A 25,340-nucleotide genomic window follows, 5' to 3' on the forward strand; every position below is an offset into this window, starting at 1 on the left:
GGCTCCATCTCGCAGGTGGAGTTTGCTGTGACTGATAGGCGGCCTCCCACTGCAAGAGCAGGGATCAATGAGAACATCGATCCCTGCTCTTAACCCCCTTAATTGCCATGATGTATATTGATTGCAGCATGTAAACAATTCACAGAGGGAGCGCGCTGCTTCTGTGATGTCATCAGCACTCTGTGATGTAACTTCGGGGGACCAGTGTGTGGTCATGGCCACCAGATGCCATAAACTGGTGTCTCAGCCTGCCATGGTCTGCGTTTGCTGTTGTGAATGATACTGTATTGCAGTACAGAAGTACTGCAAGGCATTATCATAGCAATTATAGCTTTTAAAGTTCAAGTCCCCTACAGGAACATAAAAAATAAATAACAATAGTGTAAAAACATCTTTAAAAAAAATAGCAAAAAGACCCTTTTCTGTTCACTATTTTTTGTTGTATAGAAAAAAAAAATGTAACGACTCTCACATATTTGTCATCGTATCTGTAACCACCTTTACAATAAATTGAACACACTATTTATCCTGCACTGCAAAATCTGTACAAAAAAACCCAAAATGTTTAAACAGAGGAAGAATGCTTATTTTGTTCATTTTACCTCCCAAAAACCGCAATAAAAGTGATGAGAGAGGCCTTATGTACCCCTGAATGGTACCAATAAAAACTACAGCTAGCCCTAAAACAAAACTGACATTTTAGAGCAAATTTTTTAGCAATAAATGTAAAACATATCCACTAAAAATAATGTCAAAATCAATCGGATAAGTAATGAAGGGACACATCAGTTTTGAAAAATAGGGCTGTCAGGAAGGCTAAAGGTGTAGATCTCCAAACTACCTGTGTTTTTGCTTTTGAATTTTGGCTTTAAGTAAGAAGAAAGCTTCGTTTTACAAGTTGAGCAGGAATGTACTTATTAATTCTCGGGACTGATAGAAGAAATGTTCCTCTCTAAAGTGAAATACACTTTATCCTAGAAAAACTAACCCCTCTAATGGTCTTTTTACATCGGCCGACTTCAGGCCCCCAACCAGAGCCAATCAACATTCATTTAAAGGCTGATTCATACAGGTCAATGCAAATTCTAAGCAGGACAAACTATCATTACTATGGTCGCTTATACTATGATCACTCGTTTTGTAGCATCTTCTCGTTTGTCAGCTAGTCACTGAACTGCTTACAGGGACAATTGTAAACAAGTGCTCGTATGAATGCTTGTTCATGTTCAGGCCATTATCAGCCCGTGTAAAAGGGCCTTTATGCAAGTAGTAAACGGTTTAATCAGCAAATCTACCATAGCACATGTAGAATATTTTCAAGTGATATTGGCAACACAATGCAGAATTTACCAAATTTGAAAGATTTTTGCCTCCAAACCCTCCACTTGGGGAAAAAATTAGATGACTATTTAATTATTCAACTTACAAAATGCAATGCTGTTAATGATTTCCTCATATGGTTCATGGTTATTTATAAAATGTATGTGACTCCATGTTCAACGATAATCAGATGTTTGCCTTTCTCTAGACCATTAAGGAGTACATTGCTAAACCTGGTGCTTCCCTCTGCTCTAACTTGGAAAAGGAATTGGGAGATAAAAAGTGGTTCGCTGGTGACTATGTAAGTACACTTTTTAATTTTAATGCTAAGAAACAACTGCCAGAAAACTGCCATACTGAAGAAATGGTATGGTTAAGATAATCTAGGTTTTAAAAAAAAAGATAATATCTATCTACTGCTAATACGAGAAACAAATTGTCCAAACTGTCCTTGTTACCCATAGGAACCGATCACAGTGCTGCTCGCATTTTTCCAGAGTCTTACAAGAAATGTAAGCTGAGCTCTGGCTGGGTCCTATAGGCAACAAGAACCATGTTTCCCCAAAAATAACAGACTTTATTATTTTTTTGCCCTAAAAGAGGCACAGTGTCTTATGTTCGTAGGGTGTCTTAATACTTACCTAGCACGCACTGTCCCAGTCCTTCTCACTGCTCTCTAGGCGCTCCGGCGGTCTTCCATGTCGTCCTTCAGCGCTAACGGACCATTCTCTTCCTGGTACCAGGGGTTGCATACCCTGGCTCCATTAAGAGATTGTTGTGATTGACTGACTGAAGACCTCAGCCAATCACAGCTGGGGCTTGATGAGCCAATCACTGCGATTCAATGAATGGCTAGCTATAGCCCTTATAATGCTTAACAAGTTTTGTCATGGTTACAGTTGGAGTGTAGTGGTCATCTTCATTTTTCTAACCTTTCACAAAAACCACCTGCTAGATACGAATGTACACTTACCAATTATGGTTGGTCTTTTCCTGCATTCACACTGGGAAATTATTATTACGATTGTTTGAAATCAAGGTAATAATGATAATAATTGGCCAGCGTAACTGGGCATTTACGGAATTATTTCAGCATCCCATTTTAATTAGAATTGTTGTACTATTCAATCAATGGTTTCATGTTTTTGGAGGACTTTGTCCAAATATTTATAGATATCTAATAATTTACAGTAACACAATCATAATTTCTCCTCTATTGCAACTAGAGATTTAAAATGAAGCATTCGAGGTGGGAATAAAGTATAGACTTTCAGCTTTGACTCAAGGGATTTAACAAAAATATTTACTGTCCATCTAGCAAAGCTTTCTTATCGTGCAATACAATTCTGTATATTGAGAACGAATTAAGAAAGGGGACAGGGCCTCAGAACTTATAATAAAAAATGGGGTGTTCTGAAATAAGGAAAGAGGACTCACATGGCGCAAATGGGTAATCAGCCAATCAGGTAGTCTGCTTTGTTTCAAGTCTGCACACATGTAATAAATTAGTAGGTTAGACACTCCATCAGGGCATCGTACAGGGAGGATTGACAATGGAAAATTAAAAACTATAAAAATCTCCCATGTTCAAAGGGTCTATCCAATATAAACGGATATAGTGATGGAAAAAATTGCAAATAAAGACCTTTCCTTGATGATTCAAGGAAACAATTAATGATGTATTTAGCTCTGGAATCAAATTACTAGCTACTGCTTTCTCCACCCACTTTAATGAAAAGCCACCTTGGGTTTGGCATTTTAAATTTCAACATTCCCCATCCTTTTATTCTCAGGTGATATAAATGGGCGCTAGAGTTGTCTGCTCTCATTGGGGAGAGGGGAGTAAGTTGTTGCCAAATGCACAGTTTGCAGACAGCTTTCCTCTTGAATCTCTGCCGTCTAAAGTGTACTATTAGCTTAAGTAACTTGTGTTAGGGTGTGCTCACACATAGCAGTTTTTCTTGCTGATCTGCACCAAACTCCACAGCATCATTTGCATTGCGGATTTTGGTGCTGAACCGCAGTAGACTTCACTTTTTTTTTTTAAAACTGTACCAATTCCACTATATGTGAACATATCCTTAAAATTCTTTACACCAGTAGATTCTTTCCTTTTGACGAGTGTCGATCAATGAGATCAACACTTGTTTATCTGGCTCTCACACAGGATAGTTCAGAATCTTTCAGGGACCAACAATCGTTCTTGTGATTGTTCATATCCTATAGAATTTAATCAATGGCAGCAGTAGACAGAAAGATACGCTGCATGAATGCAATCATCTGATAGACACGCGTTTGCGGCACCTACACAAAGCCCAATGATTAAGCAAGTGAACAGTCTTACAAATATGTTCACCTGATCATATGTTCACCTGATTATTTGGCCATGTAAAATTCTCTTTTTTTTATTTTTTTTAATTTGATTTTGTATAACCGTAAATGGGTTGATAATAAAACTGAAACAAAGTTCAAATCAGTCTGTTGTGGCACATGTTTAAAAGAAGAAGACGTTTGAATAAACATGTAGTAGTACGATAGACTAGGTATTCAAATGTGCCTAAAAGCATAGAAATACCATGAATAACTGGCATATGGGGAGAGGAGGGAGTAAGAATTGGGTAAATACCAGTTATTCACAGAAGGACATCGTGAAGTCCTACAAAGAGGAGGAATCAGACATTTGGCCCTTAGAAAAGATACGTTTGTTGACCTGGTTGTTAGTACTTCTCAACGTACCTATTGATGGTCTTGTCTGTGACGGTATGTTAATTTCAATTCAGCATATATAACTGGAAAACTCAATTACCTCATTCCAGAATGGCCTGAGATGAACATTGCCACCAAATATGTAAATATATGTTGGGCTCCTGGTTACATCTCCAGCAGATGTCTGAGGTTGAAGGCTTGTACTGATGGGTCTGTGTAGGGGTGGTATACCCGCTAAAGATTATTTTATATACATTTTCCTGCACTCTGATGCATTTTGATGGGCCATAAGATAGTTGATAGACCTTTCTTATTTGAGTATCTGTAAAATGAGTCCCAAGCGCCTTCTCCCAGAGGAATATTAAAAAGCGTTTCAATGGCATGTCTTTACACAAAACTGATTTAGTAAAGGGTTGAGAGCAGCTTAGAGGGATATCTCAACTGGAAGAGCATCTTTTTTTAAATCGGTAACTTTTATTGGGATTTCCGATACATACAGCATATTCAACGATACAATCTGTGAATTTTCATCGTTGACTCTTTAACATTTTTATGGGGAGGGGAAAATAAGGAGGTATGGAGAAAAGGGGAATGGAAAGTAGGGAAAAAAACAGGGACATCTGTATAAGTAACCTTAACTTTAAAGGAGATGTCTCGAGGAAGCAGTGAATTTTTTTTATTGCCCAGTCCCCCTAATTAAGCATACATTACTAAGCCCCCCTGTAAATGACTTTTCTAGCTGGTTTCTACTTACCGTTCCAGCGTTTCAGCAACTTATAAAAGTTTCCCCAAGATGCCCGCCAGCTCTTTTCTCGTCGCTTGCTGCAGCCCGACGTGCGCGCTCCCGAGACGCTACCAGCTGTGTCTCCATGGCAACCAGACGCCCCGCAGCCGCCGACCAGTCACCCACCGCCAGGCAGCAGGTAACCGGCGCGGCGCTCCCGGCTCCCCAGCGCGGCGCTCCCGGCTCCCCAGCGCGGCGCTCCCGGCTCCCCAGCGCTACGCTCCCGGCTCCCCAGCGCTAGACCCTGACAACAGACGAAGGCCCCGGAGCCCAGGCGAAGGCCCCGGAGCCCAAAAAGGGAAATTAATATGGCCATACGGAAGTGTATAACCCCACTTGGTTTCGCGAGACAACCCCTTTAAGGTACCTTAAACATATTTCTTCTGCATTTCGGACAACAATTATAAGATTTAGCGGTTTCCATGTAGATTTAACATTATTAGAAAGTTATGTAGTGAGAGTGGAAGTGCCGTCAGACCCTAGAGCCTACGCCGGGGGAATCCAGTTTAGCAGAAAATGATAGACGTCTGGAGGGTGAGTGGCGGCGATAGAAGGGAGGGGAGAGAAGTGGGAAAGGAGCTTGTCGATGGCTAGTCAAATCCTGTCTGCATTTCTGTTGCCCGGATCCACACTGCCCAGTCCTTTTAAAACTGAACCAAAGCGTCTTTTTGGTGAGCAATTAGTTTCTCATAAACACAATTCAGGGTAAGGGTATCTTGCATTTCTTCTATGAAGGGAGTATATTTAGTTCTCCAATTCCTCGCTATTAAAATTCGTGAGGTGTGGACATTATTACTCTATGGCTGCTTGGTATGTTTTCTATGCCTATAAGGAGCAAGGCTAGTTCAGGTTCAAGTTTCCTCAAAGTGGGTGCAGGTTTGATGTAAACTGTGAGATCTTGCCCTATTATTGGCATATCTGAGGGCATGCCTAGAATATGTGAAGTAAGGATCCAATTCGCCCGCAGCCTCTCCAACAGAGAAGGGAGATGTCCCTTCTCATCTGCGACAGTCTCAGTGGGGAGCAATACCATCTAGTCAGGAGTTTTTGATACTGTTCCCAGTGGGAGGCGCAGGAGGTGGATCTATGAGCCCATTTTAGGGCCTCACACCACATCTTTGGCAAGAATTTTTTGTTCAAATGCTTCTCCCAGTTTAAGAAATTGACCATCTTTTTGAAAGACTGAATGCCAGATAGGCAGGTATAGATAGGTTTTGATAGTTTTTCTGTGGTGTTATATTTGAATTTAATAGGTCGTTTAGAGGATTTGGTAACGTTGGAGAGAGACTTGTGGACTCCTAGAAAGTTGCAGATACGTATGTATGTGTAGTGTTTGGAGGGTGGGACTGCATATTGTTCTTGTATCTGAATAAAGAGGAGCACAGTATTCCCATGGTACAAGTCTGAGATATTCATAGTTGCTCTGTATGGCCAGTTGTTTAGGGAGAGGTCCGGAATTAAGTATTTTAGGGTGAGCAGGGAAAGAGGAATTTTTGTTGACATGAGTGGTTTCAAATTTTATCCCAGACCCAGTGCGTTCCATCCTTGTACTGTAGCTTTCACTGTTGGAGGGTATTGCAAGACTCCCCGAGTTTGTATCGAGTTCGCTAAGAGGAATGCTTTCCAATTTGTTATGCCACTCGGCTGTTTCGATGGAAGCCCACGTTTTGTCTGCCTCCGTGTTACACCAGTGTCTGCTCTGGTCAATCAGGAAAGCTTTATGATCGTTCCGGAGGTTGGGAAGGCCCATGCCTCCAAACTTCAAAGGCTTGTTTAGGATAGAGGACGCCACTCTAGGATTCGCTCCCTTCCATACGAATCCACACATTTGTTGGTGAAAGGATTGAAAAATAGTCTGGGATGGGCACGACGATAGTTCTAAAAAAGTATAGAATACGTAGAAGAATGAGCATTTTATACAATCTCACCCTGCCCATCCAACTAGGCTCAAACTTGGCCAAACGGTCTAGTTCTTTTTGTATTGAAATCTTCAGTTGAGGGAAGTTTGCTGATGGGTATAGTCTTAATTCCCTCAACTGATGACGTCCCAAGTAGGGCAAGGAAGAGGAGTACCATTGAAATGGGAATGTAGTTCTTAGGGACTTTTCATCCGATTTTGGTAAGTTAATACCCATCATTTGTGATTTTATAGAGTTTACTTTATAATATGAAATGGCTCCAAATTGTTGCAAGGTAGACACCACCTGGGGGAGTGAAGCTCTTGGATTTGTCAGGGTTAGTATTATGTCATCGGCAAATAGATTAATTTTATGTCTGCTTGTCCCTATAGGGATGCCCTTAATATGTGGGTTGGATCTTATTGCCTCCACCAGCGGTTCCATCATCATTGAGAATGTAAGCAGGGATAGTGGGCATCCATGGCGTGTGCCGTTGGTAATTGAAAATGATTTAGAAAGTATGCCACTTGCCAGAACAGAAGCTGACAGGGCATCATAGAGAGCAGTTATAGCCAAAAGGATAGTCCCCGAGAGATCAAGTCTTACCAGTACCTGATGCATGAACCCCCAGTGCACCCTGTCTAATGCCTTCTCCACGTCCAGAGCAAGGAGCAGAGAAGGCATCCGCGCAGCACCAGCCCTAGCTATGAGATTGATTAGACGTCTTGTTCCGTCCGGAGCCTGACGTCCTCTCGTAAAGCCCACCTGGTCGTTTTTAATAAGTTGTGGCAGGAAAGGAAATAGTCAGTTGGCTACTATTTTGGCATATAATTTAATGTCCGAGTTGAGGAGTGAGATAGGTCGAAAGTTACCCGGGATTTGCCCTCCTTGGAAATAGTAATTATTATTGCTTTTAAGTTTTCCGGGGGAGCTTTACCTGTTGGCATTATGTGAATAAAGAAGTCGCATATATACGGGAACAAGACTGGCTTGAATAATTTAAGATATTCATTTGAGAATCCCACCGGGCCTGGCATCTTTAATGATCAAATAGCCCGTTCTACTTCTTGCAGTGTAATAGGGAGACTCAACTCTTGTTCGTTTTTGCGATAGAGACGGAAAAGATAATGTAGAGAGGGATGCATTGATTAACTCCTCATTAGGTTGGGGAATGTCTTTATCGTGCTTAGGTTGTGGAGTGAATTGTAGTATTAGCTAAATTCATCAGCGATTTCTTGTGGGCTGTAAACCCTGTTATTAGTTGTCTGAGATATTAAGTAAGGGATTCTCATATTTGCTCTTGTTGCTTTAACTCTATTGGCCATTAGTTTGCTCGCCTTATTATGCGTGTGGTAATATTACATTTTAAGTCTTTTAGGTGATTTCCATGATCTATTGCGAGGTGCACTTGTAGTTCTGTTCTTGCTTTTTTTAAAGGAAGTAAATTTCCCAGGGAGGAATCTGTTTTATGAATCGCAGCCAGGGTGGAAACTTTAGATAATAAGTCTAATGTGGTTGCATTGCGTTGCTTTTTATAGTGAGCTGTTTGTTGGATGAAAAGGCCTCTTATAAATGCCTTATGTGCGTTCCACAGCGTAGAAGGGCTGGTGGAAGGAAGAAAATTAAAGGCAAAAAATTCAGATAGCATCTTTTCAGTGGTGGTAGTAGTGTTATTTTTAGGGGACATAACGTAAGTGTTATTTCTCCAGATAAAAGTATTTGAGGGGGGATGTGGCAAGCGGAGGGATAGGGTGATTGGTGCGTGATCCGACCAGGTGATGTCTCTTATTTCACACTTTACTACCATTGGTAAGAGGCATTTAGTTGTTAGGAACCTGTCGATGTTAGAGTAAGGGCTCAGTCAGACGGGCGTTTATTGCCGCGATTTGCGCATGCGTCCGGCGATTTTTTAAAACCATTGCTTTGCAATGGTATCGGACACATGAGCGCTTTTTATGCGCTCGTCCGATAAATTATAGAACAAAAAATCGCAGATCGCACCTATCTGCGATCTGCGATTCCTGTTCTCTTCTGTATATGCGCTCAATGGGGCCGGCAGCAGCAGCGCTGACCCCATTGAGAACATATAGAAGACAAATCATTCTTCTCTGCCACAGCTGTAACAGCTGTGGCAGAGAAGAACGATGTTTGCCCATTGAATTCAATGGAGCGGCAATACAGCCGCTCCATTGAAAGCAATGGGCTGCCGGCGTGCGCGGGGTGAATTGTCGGGAAGGGGTTAAATATATAAACCCTTCCCTGCAATTCATCCTAAAATGTGTTAAAATAAAAAAAAAATTGTATACTCACCTTTCCGCTGCAGCCGGAGTCCAGCCGCGGCCGCTGTCAGTTCTCCTGAACTGCTTCTTGGCACTATTCAGCCGGCGGGGATTTAAAATCCCCGCCTGCTGAATGATCTGCCTCTGATTGGTCACAGCCTGACCAATCAGAGGCTGAAAACACTCACACACACCCATTCATGAATTCATGAATGGGTGAGTGACTGCTGCCTCTCACCGCTGAGCCAATCAGGGGCAGGTCTGACTCACATCCATTCATGAATTCATGAATGGGTGTGAGTGAGGCATGCCTCTGATTGGCTCAGCGCTGAGCCAATCAGGGGGCAGGTCTGACTCACAACCCTTCACACCCACTGCAGGACGGCCGCTCGGAGCTCCGGCTGCAGGCAGGTGAGCATACAATTTTTTTTTTTATTTTTACACATTTTAGGATGAATTGCAGGTAAGGGCTTATATATTTAAGCCCTTACCGACAATTCATCCCAGGCTCGCCCGCAGCGCATTGCTTTCAATGGAGACGGCTGTATTGCCGTCTCCATTGAATGCAATGCGCTGGACAGCTCCGGCCCGTTTCTAATGAAACGCGGCTAGGAGCAGATTTTCGGGTGATTTGCGGGCGACTTGCGCGCACCGGTCACGCGATTTGCAGATGCGTATCCGTCATGCGATCCGCAAATCGCGCGAAAAAACGCCCGTCTGACTAAGGCCTAAGTTGTGTCTGTGTGAAAAAAACATACAGATTCTCTCAGATGCATGTTTACATCGCCACACATCATATAAATCTTCTTTCCATAGCCATTTGGAAAGATGAGGGGGAGGTCTGTCGCTCCTCGATGCAGAGTCCAAATCCGGACTTTGGATAATATTAAAATCCACACAGATTAGGAGTTTGCCTTTGATTATATGCGAGATCTGTTTGAGAACGGCATTTAGAAAGGCAAGCTGTGTGGTGTTGAGGGCGTAGACACTCACTATGGTGAGTGTCACATTATTGATCTTGCATACCAAAGCGACAAATCTTCCCCTCTCCTCTAGAACCTCCTGCAGCAGCTGGAAAGCGACCGTCTTTTTAATTGCAATAAGGACTCCCGCTTTTTTCTTTGTGCCGTTAGCATAATTTGGGGGAAGTCCTTATTGGTCAATCTAGTGGTGTCAGAATACTGGAAATGAGTTTCCTGAGCACAAACAATTTCTGCTTTAGAACTTTTAATTTCTCTCCACAAAATGGATCTTTTAAATGGGCTATTCAAGCCTTTTGCATTAAGAGACATAATCTTCAATGCCATGTAAATTTATAGTAGTATTGCGCTAAGGAAACTGCATCTCGGCGGGAGTTAATTTACATTAATTTGTATTTCAGGCTTATCAGTGATAGTGTGCCATCTATAGAAAACGAACAATTAGGTCCCTTTTGGGGAACTAGAAACATTTGGATTAATGTAAGTAAAAACATAATCGTGCAGTGATTCAAACTGTGCAAACTTGGGGAAAATCTGCAGGAATATGGTGGCAAAACCTGTACTTGTAGAACCAGTCATCAGCGACGTAGTCATTTTAGGTTGTATCTCTCCACTCCCGAGCGATCTTGGCGGAAGAGTTGTTCCTTTGGGTCTGGTTTTGGACTGGTCGTGTTGAGCAAGGAATGTCCCATTTCTCCATTAGCTCCAAGCCTTTGTCAAGTGTGGATATTACGTGGGTTCTCCCATTCTTTGTGACGATAACCTTAGTCAGAAAGCCCCATTTGTATCTTACATCGTGGTTTCGTAAGGCAGAAGTTATGGAGTTTAATTTCTTCCTTGCTGCTATTGTAGCTTGGGAGAGGTCCGCGTAGAGTGTGATTTTCTGGAAAGGAGCTGTAGTGTAGACATTTGTCTCGAGGCTCGCATAAGTTGGTCTTTGATATGAAAGAAGTGTATCCAGGCAATTGTGTCTCAAGGATAAGATGTCGGAACACACTGAGCTCTTGGTAATCCATGGACCCGGTCAATGGTGAGGTCCAAAGGTGAACATTGTGGGATAACCGCCCGGATTAGGCTTTGCAGAAACGCAGTTAGTTCAGAAGGCAGTGTCGATTCTGGGATGCCTCTGAATTTAATATTATTCTGGCGGTTCCTATCCTCGATATCTGCTAGGTTGTTATGTGAGTCCACTAATGAGTTGTGGGATGATGCAAATTCTCCCATTTTACGCTCTGTGTGGTCTACTCTTTCTCCTAGTTCTTCTACTGTTGCATTTATGCCTGCAAGGCTGTTGGCAATGCCTGCATTGCTTCTTTCATAAACCTTTCAGAAGCTGCTTGGTTGTGGGCTGGCATGTCTTCTAACGATAGTTCAGTTAGTTGGTCGGAACCATTGGAATAGCGAGCTTGCTGTTTTAACGGGCTGGAAGAGTTTGATTTGTTGCCCTTCGTCGATTCTGAATTGGGTTGAGTATTGGATGCCTCTTTTACTACTTGCCGCATCCAAATTGAGGGAAGAAGCATCAGTAGGATTTTTTTTGAGCCCGCTCTGGATGATTTTTGCCGGCCATGGGGGACCATTTAGTTGGGAACTTTTTTAGTAAGCGTTGCATGAGGAGATTTTCGTACGCCTGTAGAAGCCCCTTCTCCAAGGGCTGGATTGATGTTATTTCCCATATGAGCGACTAGTGCCAGGGCTTCAGCATTTGAGTTAACTTGGGGAGTATCTCCTGTCTCAGTAGGAACCACAGCTTTTGGCTCAGGGTGTCTGCCATCAGTTGCTTCAGGGCCTGCAGTTTGGTGTAAAATCTGAAGTGCATCATAGGGGGGCATCCCATATCAGCGCAGGCCCAAGAAGCTGAATCGGAGTGTCCACCACGTCTGGAGTAGCCTGGAGACAGTCCGTCGTACCCACCCGCACATTCTGCGTCAGCAACACTCAAAGCAGGCGGTGTGAGCGCGGGTTCTATGGCGGGTCCCAGAAGGGCGGGGGGCTGCAGCGAGTTTGGATCCAGCCCCCGCTCCCCGTCTCCTCCCGAAGCACGGCCGGCAGTCCCTCAGGTAAGTCCAGTGCGGCGGAGGAAGCTCCGCGTCTTCAGTCTGAGCAGTTCTTGGTGACAGCGGCACAAATTTCCTCCGAGAAGCCAGTCGCAGCGGCGGCTGAGGGTGCCTCCCTGCCCCTGGCTCAAGCCGTTGCCCAACATCTCCCCGACACCCGCTGCCAGCGATGTTACATGCAGGGAAGCAAGGAGGAGAGACCCTCTACCTGCAGGCAGTTCGGGAAGGCATCGTCTACCACTTCGGTGTATTTCTCCTCCAGAGAGTCCAGGCATGGCGTCTGTGGGTTTGTCTTTCCTTACTGAGCGCGGGAGCCCATGGCCACCATCTTTGTGCTCCTTTCCTCGGCTTCTTGTGATGTAAAAGTCAGTTAGTTTCTTCAGCGATGACTTCTTCACCCTCCTGGGCATTATGTATGTAACTAGCCGTCTTCAGGAGTAGAAGAAAGGTAGTTTGGGCTGATTTATTAGTCACTTTTGTAGTCGCTGAGCAGGTTAGGAGGAGAGCTGTATTAACGTGCGGCCATCCAGCTCTCCTTCCTGGCGACGCCTCCGGAAGAGCATCTTTTCGGATGGGGGAACCACTTGATAGAGATTTAACCCAAACTATTTATTGAAAGAGTTGTCTTCTTTAGTGCTAGATATTGTAAGAAGTGAGTTTTAAGAAGTAGCATACTAGAGTTCCATCCTTTATCACGGAATCTAAGGGTATATAAGAGCTATGAGGGAGTTTCTCAGTGAAAGTTCATGAGTCTGTAAAAATCAGAAATCTATGTCGTTGGGGAAGGGCAAGCACAAATGGTCTGGTTTGGTGATACTTAGACCAAGCATTTAAAGTAACTTTGGTCTGAGATATGTTAGGCTGCCTAAGATAACTCACAGTACAAGATTGCTGATCTCAGTGTGAACAGAGACATTTGTTGTTCCAGTGCAATTCAAAGCTTTCTATCCGGTTGTGGACCCAGTCGATAGTCCTCATAAGGCGAGAAGCCTTGTAGTATATTAGTAAATTGGGAGCCCCCGGACCCCTAGTGATCTCAGTAGGGATAGGGTAGATGTTTATTTTGGCACGCTTGTTCCAAATATAATTCTAAAGCAAAGACTTTGACTTGGAAAAGAAGACCAATGAGACTGAGAAAAAGAGCATTTGGAATAAGTAGATGTGAGTGTGAGGATCTCTTAAATGGGGTAAAACATAATAATTATAAGGTCATCTGCAAATGCAGCTGTTACATAGTATTCTCCTTTAACACCAAAAATCTTAACATTAATCCAAACTATAAAACAACACCTGGAATTTAAGACAGAGCAAGGAATACAAAGGGCAGCCTTGTCTAGTCCCATTTAAGATTGTGAAAGATGATGAAAGTGTGCAATTTAACCTAATCGTAGCTGTAGGTGGTCTATACATTTGTATGACTGCGTTAATGTAGATGGAGGGAAGACCAAAGAACTTCAACAGGCTGGACTGGACTTCAGCTTTTCCTGGATCAGTTGCCAGGAACATGAGAGGGAGATTTGTTTAGCTTAAAGGGGTTGTCTCGCGAAAGCAAGTGGGGTTAAATACTTCTGTATGGCCATATTAATGCACTTTGTAATATACATCGTGCATTAAATATGAGCCATACAGAAGTTATTCACTTACCTTCCCTGCGCTGGCGTCCCCGTCTCCATGGCTCCGTCTAATTTCAGCGTCTAATCTCCCGATTAGACACGCTTGCGCAGAAGGGTCTTCTCCCATCTGTTCGGTCCGGCACGCACGGCATTCTGGCTCCGCCCCTTCTACGCGTCATCGCGTAGCTCTGCCCCGTCACGTGCCGATTCCAGCCTCCTGATAGGCTGGAATCGGCACATGTGACAGGGGCGGAGCTACGCGATGACGCGTAGAAGGGGCGGGGCCAGAATGCTGCTCGTGCCGGACCGAACAGATGGGAGAAGACCCTTCTGCGCAAGCGCGTCTAATCGGGAGATTAGACGCTGAAATTAGACGGAGCCATGGAGACGGGGACACCAGCGCAGGGAAGGTAAGTGAATAACTTCTGTATGGCTCATATTTAATGCACGATGTATATTACAAAGTGTATTAATATGGCAATACAGACGTACTTAACCCCACTTGCTTTCGCGAGACAACCCCTTTAATCTATTGCATTAGACTAACAAGTGTTATTGTATTGTCTCTTCCTCTAATTGCTACAGAACAAGTGGGATTTATCAAAGAGAATAAGCATCGGCTCAGACATTGAGCCAGAAGTCTGGCATAAATATTGAGACCCGTGTTTAAAAATGAAATTGGTCTGTAGTTATTGCAGGACACTGGGTCCTTCTAAGAATTGCTTGGAAACTACGACCCTTGGATGCACAGTGCGGAATAGTTTAAGCATATGAGATTGCAGAGTAAAAAAGGTTTTGTAGTAATATAAATGGGTAGCTAGTCAAGCCCTGGGCTCTTCCTATGGGGACACTTTCGTCAGGATGGACTGTAAATGGGGAATTGTTGAATTTGGGATCATTTTAGGGAGCTGTGGCTTATTTGGATTTACATGAATTTGTGATTTGCTTGTGTGGAGTTTAGATAAAGATTCTTGATGCCTGAATTAGTACAGATTAGAGTAAAACTTAAAGGGGTTGTCCCGCGAAAGCAAGTGGGGGGGGGGTATACACTTCTGTATGGCCATATTAATGCACTTTGTAATATACATCGTGCATTAAATATGAGCCAAACAGAAGTTATTCACTTACCTGCTCCGTTGCTAGCGTCCTCGTCTCCATGCTGCTGTCTAATTTCAGCGTCTAATCTCCCGATTAGACGCGCTTGCGCAGTCCGGTCTTCTCCCTTCTGAATGGGGCCGCTCGTGCCGGAGAGCTGCTCCTCGTAGCTCCGCCCCGTCACGTGTGCCGATTCCAGCCAATCAGGAAGCTGGAATCGGCAATGGAACGCACAGAGCCCACGGTGCACCATGGGAGAAGACCTGCGGTCCACCGTGGGTGAAGATCCTGGCGACCATCTCAGCAAGGTAAGTAAGAAGTCGCCGCAGCGTGGGGATTCGGGTAAGTACTATCCGTTTTTTGTTTTTTTTTACCCCTGCATCGGGTTTGTCTCGCGCCGAACGGGGGGGCTATTGAAAAAAAAAAAAAACACGTTTCGGCGCGGGACAACCCCTTTTAAGGAACTGTTTTAAGGAGATCTTTTCGATGTCACTTGTTTTTGTGCCATTCAAACATTTCAGGGAGTGAATGTATGTCTGTTGCTTCTTTTTTTTAGTGAGAGAGAGCATTAGTTTGGACACCTTGTCTCCCTGTATGCAAATTAGATTTTTCCAGTTCATGAAAAATGTTGTTGTTTAGTTTGTCTTTTTGATCTGAGTTTGTTAAAAGTAGACTGCATGCAGGATTGCTTGTGAATTGTGTCTAAATTAGAGATTTTTGCATACAGTGTGATTTAATACTGTGATAGACATGATGATTAGTCAGTGTAAAATGTCTATTGATTTGTACTAAACTAGATGTATTACGCAGCTGTAGTGACTTTAACTCTTTAAGAGGCTAATGACTGCATGATTTCATTATGGTAGTTGCTGGACAATGGCATGGTGAGAGATGTGTGGTATAATGTTAGCTTAATAAGCTTATTACATAAGTTGCACAAACAGCCTCTGAGAGTTAAAAGTCATAGTATTACATGAATACCTGTGTTCAATACTGAGTGTTTCCCCAGTCCTTTCCCATCCCCCACACAGAAACTTCTCCATACTAACTTCTGCAACAAAGAGATACACGCGGTCAAAACTGAAAGTAATAGAACAAAGGACAAATGAGACACACAGTGGACTTCGGAGAGGGGTGGTGGATTCTATATGATCCGACAAATGAGAATCCTATATCTTACTGATGTAATCTGTTGCACGCCCATTAAAGGGCAGGTTTTATGTCTTGCAATAAAAGAGGCTGTTTGGACGTTCCTGCCCAGAGAGCCATTTTGGATATGAGACTGATAAGTTGTGTCTGATCTGGTCGATGATGTGTGCACACTATACAATTTGGAAGCTACAGAATACCCCGAAACCTGCTGGAGGAAAATAGGATCCAGTTCAATACTTGCTATTGTTTATTTAGAAAAGAACTTCTAGAAATACGTTCCCTTCTGATGAGTGCTTTGTGTGTTTCCCATATTATGGAATAAAGGCCCATTTAGAAAATGATTATCACTCAATTTGCTCAAAAGCCATCTCTTGAGCAATAATTGTTGCTTATAAATGTGCCCATCTTTCCGTTTTCTACCGAACAATGCAGCTGCGTTCGGCTTGAAATCTGTCGTTCAGCAGAACTGCTGATAAGACGGACCGCAGGCTGTGCTCTGCCCAGGGACCGCTGATAACAGCTGATTACATTGTCTCATTGTGATCATCTTTGTGTCTAAATGCACCTTAAGACATGGACTCCATGTAATTGAGGTGGAAAAAGTTCCTCAAAACTTTGTCCAATCTATCTCTATTTTGAGATTAGTTTGACTGTTTCGTTGAGCCTCCATGTTCTGGATTGCGGTAGTTGTTTTAGAAAGTATCATCTCAATAACAAGGAGGGAATATTCAGAGTGTACGAACGGTTTGATCACAGCGTTAATGGATACAATGGATCTAGAAGCAGAGAGGGAGTCTGACCTTTGATAAATTCTACACCCTACAATTCCTAAGTCGTTGGGCGGCATTTATACCCCTCTATCAAACAGGGCAGTGTGGAAGGATGTTTTTAATACAAGCTAGGGCTCTTAATGATGAAACAAATTTCTTAGTAGAAGAGTCCAACAAAGGGTCAAGCATAACATTTAAGTTACCTGCGACAATTAGAATATCCTCCATGAAAGCAAGAAGGGTATCTATTAAGGATGAGCGAGTATACTCGCTAAAGCACTACTCGTCTGACTAATGTGTTTTAGACGAGTATCTCTCTGCTCGTCCTTAAAGATTCGGGGACCGCTGTGGATCGGGGAGCTGCGGGGAAGAGCGGGGAGATCTCTCTCTCCCTCTCTTCCGCCCGCTCTCCCCTGCTCTCCGCCGCGACTCACCTGTCAGCCGCAGCGGTCCCCGAATCTTTATGGACAGAAGAGAGATACTCGTCTAAAGCACATTACTCGGACGAGTAGTGCTTTCGAGAGTATACTCGCTCATCCTTAGTATCTATGGTTTGAGTGCCCGAAGCAGTTTGGCTGACGTTTGACATGTATAGACAACCCAGTGTAATCAATACTCTGGCTCATGAGGCTTTCAAAAATGTGAATCTACCCTCATTTATATCATGAACTTTGGAGAACACATTCCTTTCCAAGGCAATAGCTACACCTTTTGCATTACCTGTTGGGGAATATGAGTGATACCAATTGTTGTAATGTGCTTTTTCAAAATTTGGTGGTTTGTTAGGTAGAAAATGGGTTTGCTTAAAAGCTCCCAGGTTCTCTTACAACTTAAAAAAAAACAAAAAAAAAACGACATTTCATGTATGCCATTGTCTACATCAGGGGTGCACAAATCTAGTCCTCAAGGGCCTCAACAGGTCATGTTTTCAGCATGTCCTATAGTAAGTATACCTGTGGCAATGTCTAAGGCACTGATAATAATTAGAACACCTGTGCAATACTGAGGATATCCTGAAAGCGTGACCTGTTGGGCACTCTTGGAGACTGGAGTTCTGATCCCCTGGTCTAGATCAAAGCATTCCTATCCCTTGTAGAAAGGTAAAAGGTGAAGGTTTAGAAGTGTTGTGCACTACTAAGTACAGGAAAATAAGAAGGGAAATGGGGGAATAGTAGTGAAAGCAACACAAAAAAATAGAGACCAAAGGTAATGATGAGCGATTAGTGGAATAATCTGTTTGTGCCAGTATCAGGCCGAATTCACAAAAATCAATAATGGGAGTCGGAGTGTAGTAAAAATTGGGCTCACTAATTTGCCCTCTAGAAGGTGCTCTATGCAGCCAAAGACCCCAAAATTGCATTGGAATACAGTTACAAATTTGGGGAACACTGTGCTCCTCCAAAAAACTGGTCACAATAGTGTACAGTGGTGTAGGGGGTCAATCAAAGCAAAGGGCTCACATGCTGCAATTTTTGATCTAAGAGCCCCTAAGGAAGACAGCAGGTGGGATGCTTGTTTTGGGCCACTTTCACATGGTGAGAACGATATTGCCGCAAAAAAAGTGTAGCGATATCGCTGTGTTTTCCTGTTGCTGCAAAGTCAAATGACTTTGTAGTGCTCTTTTGCCAGGATTTTGAGGAGGTAAGGGGTTTGAAATATAATCCCTGTTGGGCTCTGCCGCACTTCTCCTCTCCGCTCCGCAACACTTGCTTGTAGTTTTCACTATGTGCCTCCAGGAAGCGTTTGCTCTGATCGGTTCATTGAGCGCTGCAGTGATTTGCTGAGCTGTGGCACTTGAGAACCAATCAGAGCGATTCTCTTCATGGGAGAACAGAGTGAAAACTACAAGCACATGTGCTGGAACTGCGAAGGAGAAATGCGGTGGAGTTGGACAGTGCCATTTAGGTGGTGGTTTGATTTTTTTGCTTTTTACATAGCTAGTGCTTATTTTAGGGGAAATGGTAGGATTTCCTACTGTAAAAGTTGCATTGCACCGCACGAAAACTGTGCCTTCGTGCGAAGCAACACAGAGGAAGGCTTCATAGGGAAACATGGGCTACAAAACATCACAAATCGTGGCAATATTCAGCATGCTGCGATTCTTTTTTTTTTTTTTTTTTTTCCCCCGCAATGTAGCCGCCTACAGAACATCTCTAATGTGAAGGAACACATTGGAAACCATGGGCTTCACATACATGCGATTTGTAACTCTGTTGCATCGTGAGAGAATTGCACAATTTTGTCGCCCGTGTTAAAGCGGCCTTAAAAGCAATGTCATAAATTTTACAAGGAGAAATTCTGCTAGGTAAAAACAAAACTCAAGCACAGTTTTGCTCCAAGGAACACAAAAATTTTGCTATGCGAGACAGATGTACTGCTTGTTTTAAAAGTAATATAAAGGTTTGCAAAGGACAATTTCTACCAGATGAAGGGAACAGTCAAGCATGGCCCTTCTCCAAGTTAAAGTTGTAGTGCTACAGCTGTTTCTTGTGCTTTAGAATTTTTTTTTGTTTTTGGGAGGAGGGAACAGACTAGGATAAATGTCTCACAAGTCTTGGAAGTGCCATAAAACATACACCAGCACTTTCACCTTCATTCTCCACATGCAGGACATTGACCCAGCGTGCTGTTTTGGATATGTAATGTCCCTGGTCATGCTTGCTGGACCATGTGTCTGGGATCAGGTGCATCCTGCCACTTATAGTTTTTCAATGCCAGGGACATGTTATCACTCATATGGTGGTGCAGGGCTGGTCCAGGTTTTCAGGCAATGAAATGGTGGCTGGGTATCTGGTATTATGGGTTAGCATAGAGCATCATGTTGCGGAAGGTGCCTGTGTCTACTAGCCTGAAGGACATCATTTCCATTGCAAGCAGCTGTGGAATGCTAGTATTTAGGCTCTGCTAGAGGATGGTCGGGTGGTATTTATTCTTTTTTACATTCCCATTGCTAGTGCATGAAGGGATGGCATCTGAAATATGGGGTATAGGTCTATGTTGGTGAAGGTGGTGGCTCAACTTTTGCTTTCGGTTTCTCACTCCACCTCTCCCCCCCCCCCCCTTCATTTCTTTAGTTGTTGCAGCTCCTATTTTACCATTTTATTCAAAGATCTAGGCCCCTCGCACACGAGTGGAAATTCTGCAGCGGGATTTCCCACAGAATTTCCGTCCGTGCTTGCATGCATAGGATTGCATTGCAAAACGCAATCCTATGCACACAGCGGTAATTTGTCTGCGTGAAAAACGTGGGAAGGAAAACGCAGCATGCTCTATTTCTGTGCAGTTCTTGCAGGGGCCCGCACAGAAATGTCAGTAGGGCCGGTCCGCCTCCACTCTGCACATGCGCCAGCTGGCCGGCAACCGGCGCATAGCAGAGACGGAAGACGCCGGGAGCGGGTAAGCCGCAGGCCTCCGCAGGGACACGGGTCCGCATCCCACTGCGAGAATTCTTGCAACGGGATTCGACCCGGCCGTCTGCAGGTGGCCATAGTTATAAATTAAAGTTAGGTATTACTCTGAGTTGCCATCCTTGTGTTTGTAGGTTCTATTGAACCTAATAGCTTTTCTGCCAGCCAATGTTGACATTATAAACTGAAAGGGAGGGGACACAGATTTAATCACCGTTAGGGCTCCTACCTACTTGCATCTTCTTAACGCTGCGATATTGCTGCGTTTTTTTGTTGCGCGATTGTCATTGGGACTTTCTGATGTTAAAAACACATCACACCAAAATCGCAAACCACAAACTTGCAATGCATTTTTAACATTAGAAGGTCCCATTGACATTCGTGTTAAAAAATGCAAGTGGGTAGAAGCCTTTACTGTCAGAAATTATTTTCTATGAGTGGAGCAGATTGCCATAGGAGGTGGTGAATACTCCTTCAATGGAAGTCTTTAACCCCTTCCAGCTCAATGACATACCGGTACGTCATGGAGCCGCAGGGTATGTATGAAGAGAGGTTGCGTGGCGTCAGCCATTAGGCTATTAACCATTTAAATGCTGCTGTCAATTCTGAGATCGGGGGAGCCGTGCAGGTGTCATGGCAGCCGGGGGCCTAATGAAATGCCTCAGGGCTGCCTATCAAGCCATCCCCGTGGGGTGGCTTGATAGACTGCCTGTCAAAAAGGAGTATGATGTAATGTTATAGCATTACATCATACTGCAGGAGCGATCCAAGCGTCGCATGTTAAAGTCCCCTACGGGGACTTCAAAGTCATGTTTAAAAAGAATTTTTTTAAAAAGTTGTAAAAGTTTAAATCACCCCCCTTTTGCCATATTTATAATTTAAAAAATCTAAATCATGCAATAAGAATATGTATTTGGTATCGCCGCGTCTGAAAAACTCTGAACTATCAAAGTAGTGCATTACTTTTCCCGCACGGTGAACGTCGTCCGAAAAATAAAACAAAGAACGCCAGAAATGCACTTTTTTAGTTACCCTGTCTCCCAGAAAAAATGCAATAATAAGCGACCAAAAAGTCGTATGTATTCCAAAATGGTACTATAAGAAACTACAGGACATCCCGCAAAAAAATGAGCCTTTGCTAAACTATGTCGACGAAAAAATGTAAAGTTATTGCGCGCACAAAATGACCGCAGAAAATAATTGAAAAAAATTAAATGTCTGGGAAAAAAAAATAGTATAGTAAAAAAAAACTATACAAGGTTGGTATCGTAGTAATCGTACTGACCCAGAGAATAAAGTTATCATGTCGCTTTTATTGCCGTTTGTGTACCGTAGAAACAAGATGCACTAAAAGATGGCGAAGTGTCTTTTTTTCATTTTACACCACTTAGAATTTGTTTAAAGTTTTTCAGTACATTATATGGTACTTTACATAGCACCATTGAAAAATACAGCTCGTCCTGCAAACAACAAGCCCTCATACAGTGACGTAGATTGATAAATAAAGGAGTTACTATTTTTTGGAAGGGGGTAGGAAAAAACGAAAATGGAAAAAAAAAGGGGCCGCGTCATTAAGGGGTTAAACAGAGGCTGGAGAGACATCTGTCTGGGATGATTTAGTGATCCTGCATTGGGCAGCATTGGTGGACCCGATGACCCTGGAGGTCCCTTCTAACTCTACCATTCTATGTTTGTCTGCAAGGCCATTAACATTCCATTATCAGCCTCACAAACAGTGGGAGCTGGATATGAGATCTTTTTACCATGGTGTACAGTTCTTACTAGATTAGCAGCAGTTTATCTTGGCATTTTATGGCATCTCTGCTTATTTTTTATTAGAACTATTTTTGTTATGTATGTATGTTCTCAGACTGTAACTCTCTCTTTCTCTCACCAGGTAACCTGGGCTGACTTCTTTTGGGAGGTCTGCAGCGATAGTTTTGAGTATTACCAATCTGGCTTTTGCAAAGATTATCCAAATCTTTTCGCTCTCAAGCAAAGGGTAAGGGAGCTACCAGCGATTGCAGCATGGATAAAGAGAAGACCAGAGACACCCTATTGATATAGCATTCAGTGTAATGTAACAATGAAGATGCTGCTGCAGTTACTAAAGGCCACAGAATGTTGTGATCCCTTTTATTTAGAGGCTGTTAATTACACTTTGAGCTATAGAAAAATATCCATGTTTATTAAATGGAGGAAATGTCAGCAAATTACTAAATAAAGTTGATGTGCATGCCTGTATGACTCTTCTCTTCAGTGGAAGGCTTTCCATTCCTCTTCTACTATTGCTTATTCTGTGGTGTTATGCAAAGCAAAACCTAGTAACATTTAGGCTTTAGCAAAGACCCAATTCTACAACTGCACATTTCAAGAGTAGTTGTGTGTCTAGTGACAGCCTTCCTCCTTTTAGATTCATTTAATTAAATTTTAATGAGCACCTAAAAGGTGCCAAACACATTAAGCATCAGGTCCAGCCATTGATTTCAATGGGACAGGCGAACTATTGAATCTGCATCGAATCTCCACTGATAAAAGATGTGGTATCTGGCGGCAACTTGTCTACACTCCGCTCAGTGGGGGAAGAGAGAAATAGGTCACAGGGGCGCTACTGAAAGTTTGATGGCCTATAAATGTTCCATGTGGAAGGATGTATATCTAAACCCAACCCCCATACTCCATCCCAGTCTTTAAAGCTTCATCGTACTGCTTTTTTTGGAAAATATATCCTCTAATCTTAAGTAAGCTGCAAGTCTTAATGTTTCTGGGGAACACGGAGAAGCGTCATGAGAAACATTAATAGTACAAGGTAAACTTCAGGTAATTCATAAACTGGGATATGACAGCCTACTGGGAACAAGGGTACACACAGTGAAGCAGAGAAAATGATTCTCTATTCATAATGCATCTCTAGCTGTCTCGTGTCACCAACTACTGTAAACAATGGGGCAGATTTACCACTCCAAATAGGCCAGTTTTCTGGTATAAATTGTGCCAGAAAACCTACATGCTTTGTGGCACACTTTACGGTTTAAAAAACTGTTTGAAAATGTCTTGGCTCATCCAAAAAAAAGGGACATAGCCTAATCATGGCAACTAAATCAACTAATAGCTGGCTGGTTTTAGCAAATAAAACAGATTTTTTTTCCCATGACTAAAGACTTGTGTATATATACATCTCCATCTCAGGATTGCGCCTTAGTTCCAGTTTTTTTTTAACTTGACCTTTACCACTACATTTATTATACGTCAACCCACGAGGTTGTATGGATACTGGCCTGGCTGCACCCAGTTTCCCATGTAACATACCTCTTTTACAACTTCACCACCAGGACACCTAATTAAGATAAGTATTTTTCCACAACCACTGCACTTTCCTGCCACTGGAGTAGCTCCGCTGCATTTTTTTTTAAACACCATATTCACTAAAGCTCAAGGGTAAATTTGGGGGGGGGGGAAAACCATACACTTCCAGACCCTGTATACTTAAGATTCAGACCTAGGACCCGATGACAACAAAGAGCCTTCCCCATTATTTAGCATTCTTGTAGTGTTAGGCTCCCTTCCCACGAGCGTATATCAACCAGCATTTTCACGATCGGCCGAGGTATATACGCCAAGGTCACCATGCCATTGCCCCTTTCCTCTCCCTCCGCCTCGCAGGCTCACCTCTGCTCTCCTCCCCGCATGCTCTTTGCAATGGGAGGGAGCAGAGTTAAGCGCCACCCCCATCCCTCCCATTACACACAACAGCACTGCGCGGGAGCTCAGCACACAGCCTAGTTCTGCTCCTGTCCACAGCCAGCCAGCCATCCAGCAATGGGAGAAGACGGGACGGGGCTTAGCTCTGCCAGCATCCCGCCCCCTCCCATTGCAAAGAGCGAGTGGGGAGGAGAGCAGAGGAGCCCATGCAGCGCCCGACGTATTCTGGGCCAACAGATACAGTTCCAGGACTATCTTTTGGGCCCGATGTAAAAACAAAACAAAAAACGCCTGGTGCTATATTGGCCTATATTGACACTTTAACATCTCAGGAATGCAGCCATGTGATCTGATGCATTGGAATCCAATGCATCAGATCACAGCATATGCCGCCCAATGTACGCTCGTGGGAAAGAAGTCTGAAGGCAAAATTGGAATCTAATACGTCATCCAAGGTGATTCCACCCAAGACTGACTGAAAAGTTACAATTTCTTCCCCAGATCCATTAAGGATGTTCATTCAGTAATAAAACTAGGTGTCACACACACCTGAGAGTCATCTGCTAATGGAAGCATCCTCAGCTACACAGGAGGTCGCCTACTGCAAATCTCTGTTCCAGGTGCAGCAACACAGGCAGCACTCCGCTACTAAAAGGGTTCTACCATCACAGAAGCCAGAAAACAACATTTTCTCTTTCTGACCTACCCAGACAGGGGAACACAGAATCTGCTACAAGGAGCTAGAGTATGATTCCAGGTTTATGCAGTGGCTCCTAGGTAAGGCAGTAACCGCAGGACCTTTTTTTATATTTCTGCCTCCATATGGCTATTTTCTATTGGGCAACTACAGATCTGTATAAGGCAAATAATACGAATGACATTACAATCCTTCTGTCATCTGTTATATTTGGAGGACAGAATTGTTAACAAACAATCGAGAGCCTTATAAACCGGCCACCAAACGGGGCCCTTCACTTCTATTGTGAAACGGACACCTATTTGTTTCCAGTCGGGGTTTCCGCCACAAGGCTGTTTTCAGCAGCTTTCGCCAAACACTCCTTCACTATGTAGGTTGCAGTACATAGATCAACCTTAGTGAGAACTTATTCTCTCAGAATGCTCCATATGTCTGGCTGCTAATAGGACACCAATGATCGGATGACCATTGGGATGTAGAAAACGGATCAAACCTCCTGTAGTGTTGCATTTACATTCATAACACAACCTAACAACCAACCATCATTATACAGGCACAAAACCTTTTATGTCTTCCAAAGACCAGGTTTCATATGGATTCAATCCATAAGGGGAGATAAAACTACTCACCTCTGGCCTCCGTGATGTCCCGCCAGAATCTGGTCTCACAAGGACCTTTACCCGACTTCATCTCATGCGCCGATTGGTTACTTGGGCGCAGGCAGATTTTAAATTTGCCAGGTAAACCCTGCGTTCTGTGCATGCTTCCAACATTTTGCCAAAGGTAGCCGAGAGCCTGGAGAGATTATGGGGTGCCACAGCATGCAGTCATTGCTCGCTGTTTTTCAATGGTGTGCTATGTCTTAAAACAGGGGTAATTA

At 43.3% G+C, this 25,340-nt stretch overlaps 1 protein-coding gene across 1 annotated transcript in view; it reads left to right on the forward strand.

Annotated features, from left to right (window-relative positions):
* LOC136572973 (hematopoietic prostaglandin D synthase-like) overlaps nt 1–22,305 on the forward strand; it is a 71,042-nt gene extending 48,737 nt beyond the window's left edge. Inside the window, exons 5-6 of the mRNA XM_066574032.1 lie at nt 1,529–1,621; nt 21,959–22,305. Coding sequence (XP_066430129.1) covers nt 1,529–1,621; nt 21,959–22,123 — 258 coding nt within the window. The 3' untranslated portion in view covers nt 22,124–22,305. The remainder of the gene's footprint in view (nt 1–1,528; nt 1,622–21,958) is intronic.
* Nucleotides 22,306–25,340: the final 3,035 nt, after the last annotated feature.

Source organism: Eleutherodactylus coqui, chromosome 7 (assembly GCF_035609145.1).
Source record: "Eleutherodactylus coqui strain aEleCoq1 chromosome 7, aEleCoq1.hap1, whole genome shotgun sequence".
In the NCBI taxonomy this organism is placed as follows: domain Eukaryota; kingdom Metazoa; phylum Chordata; class Amphibia; order Anura; family Eleutherodactylidae; genus Eleutherodactylus; species Eleutherodactylus coqui.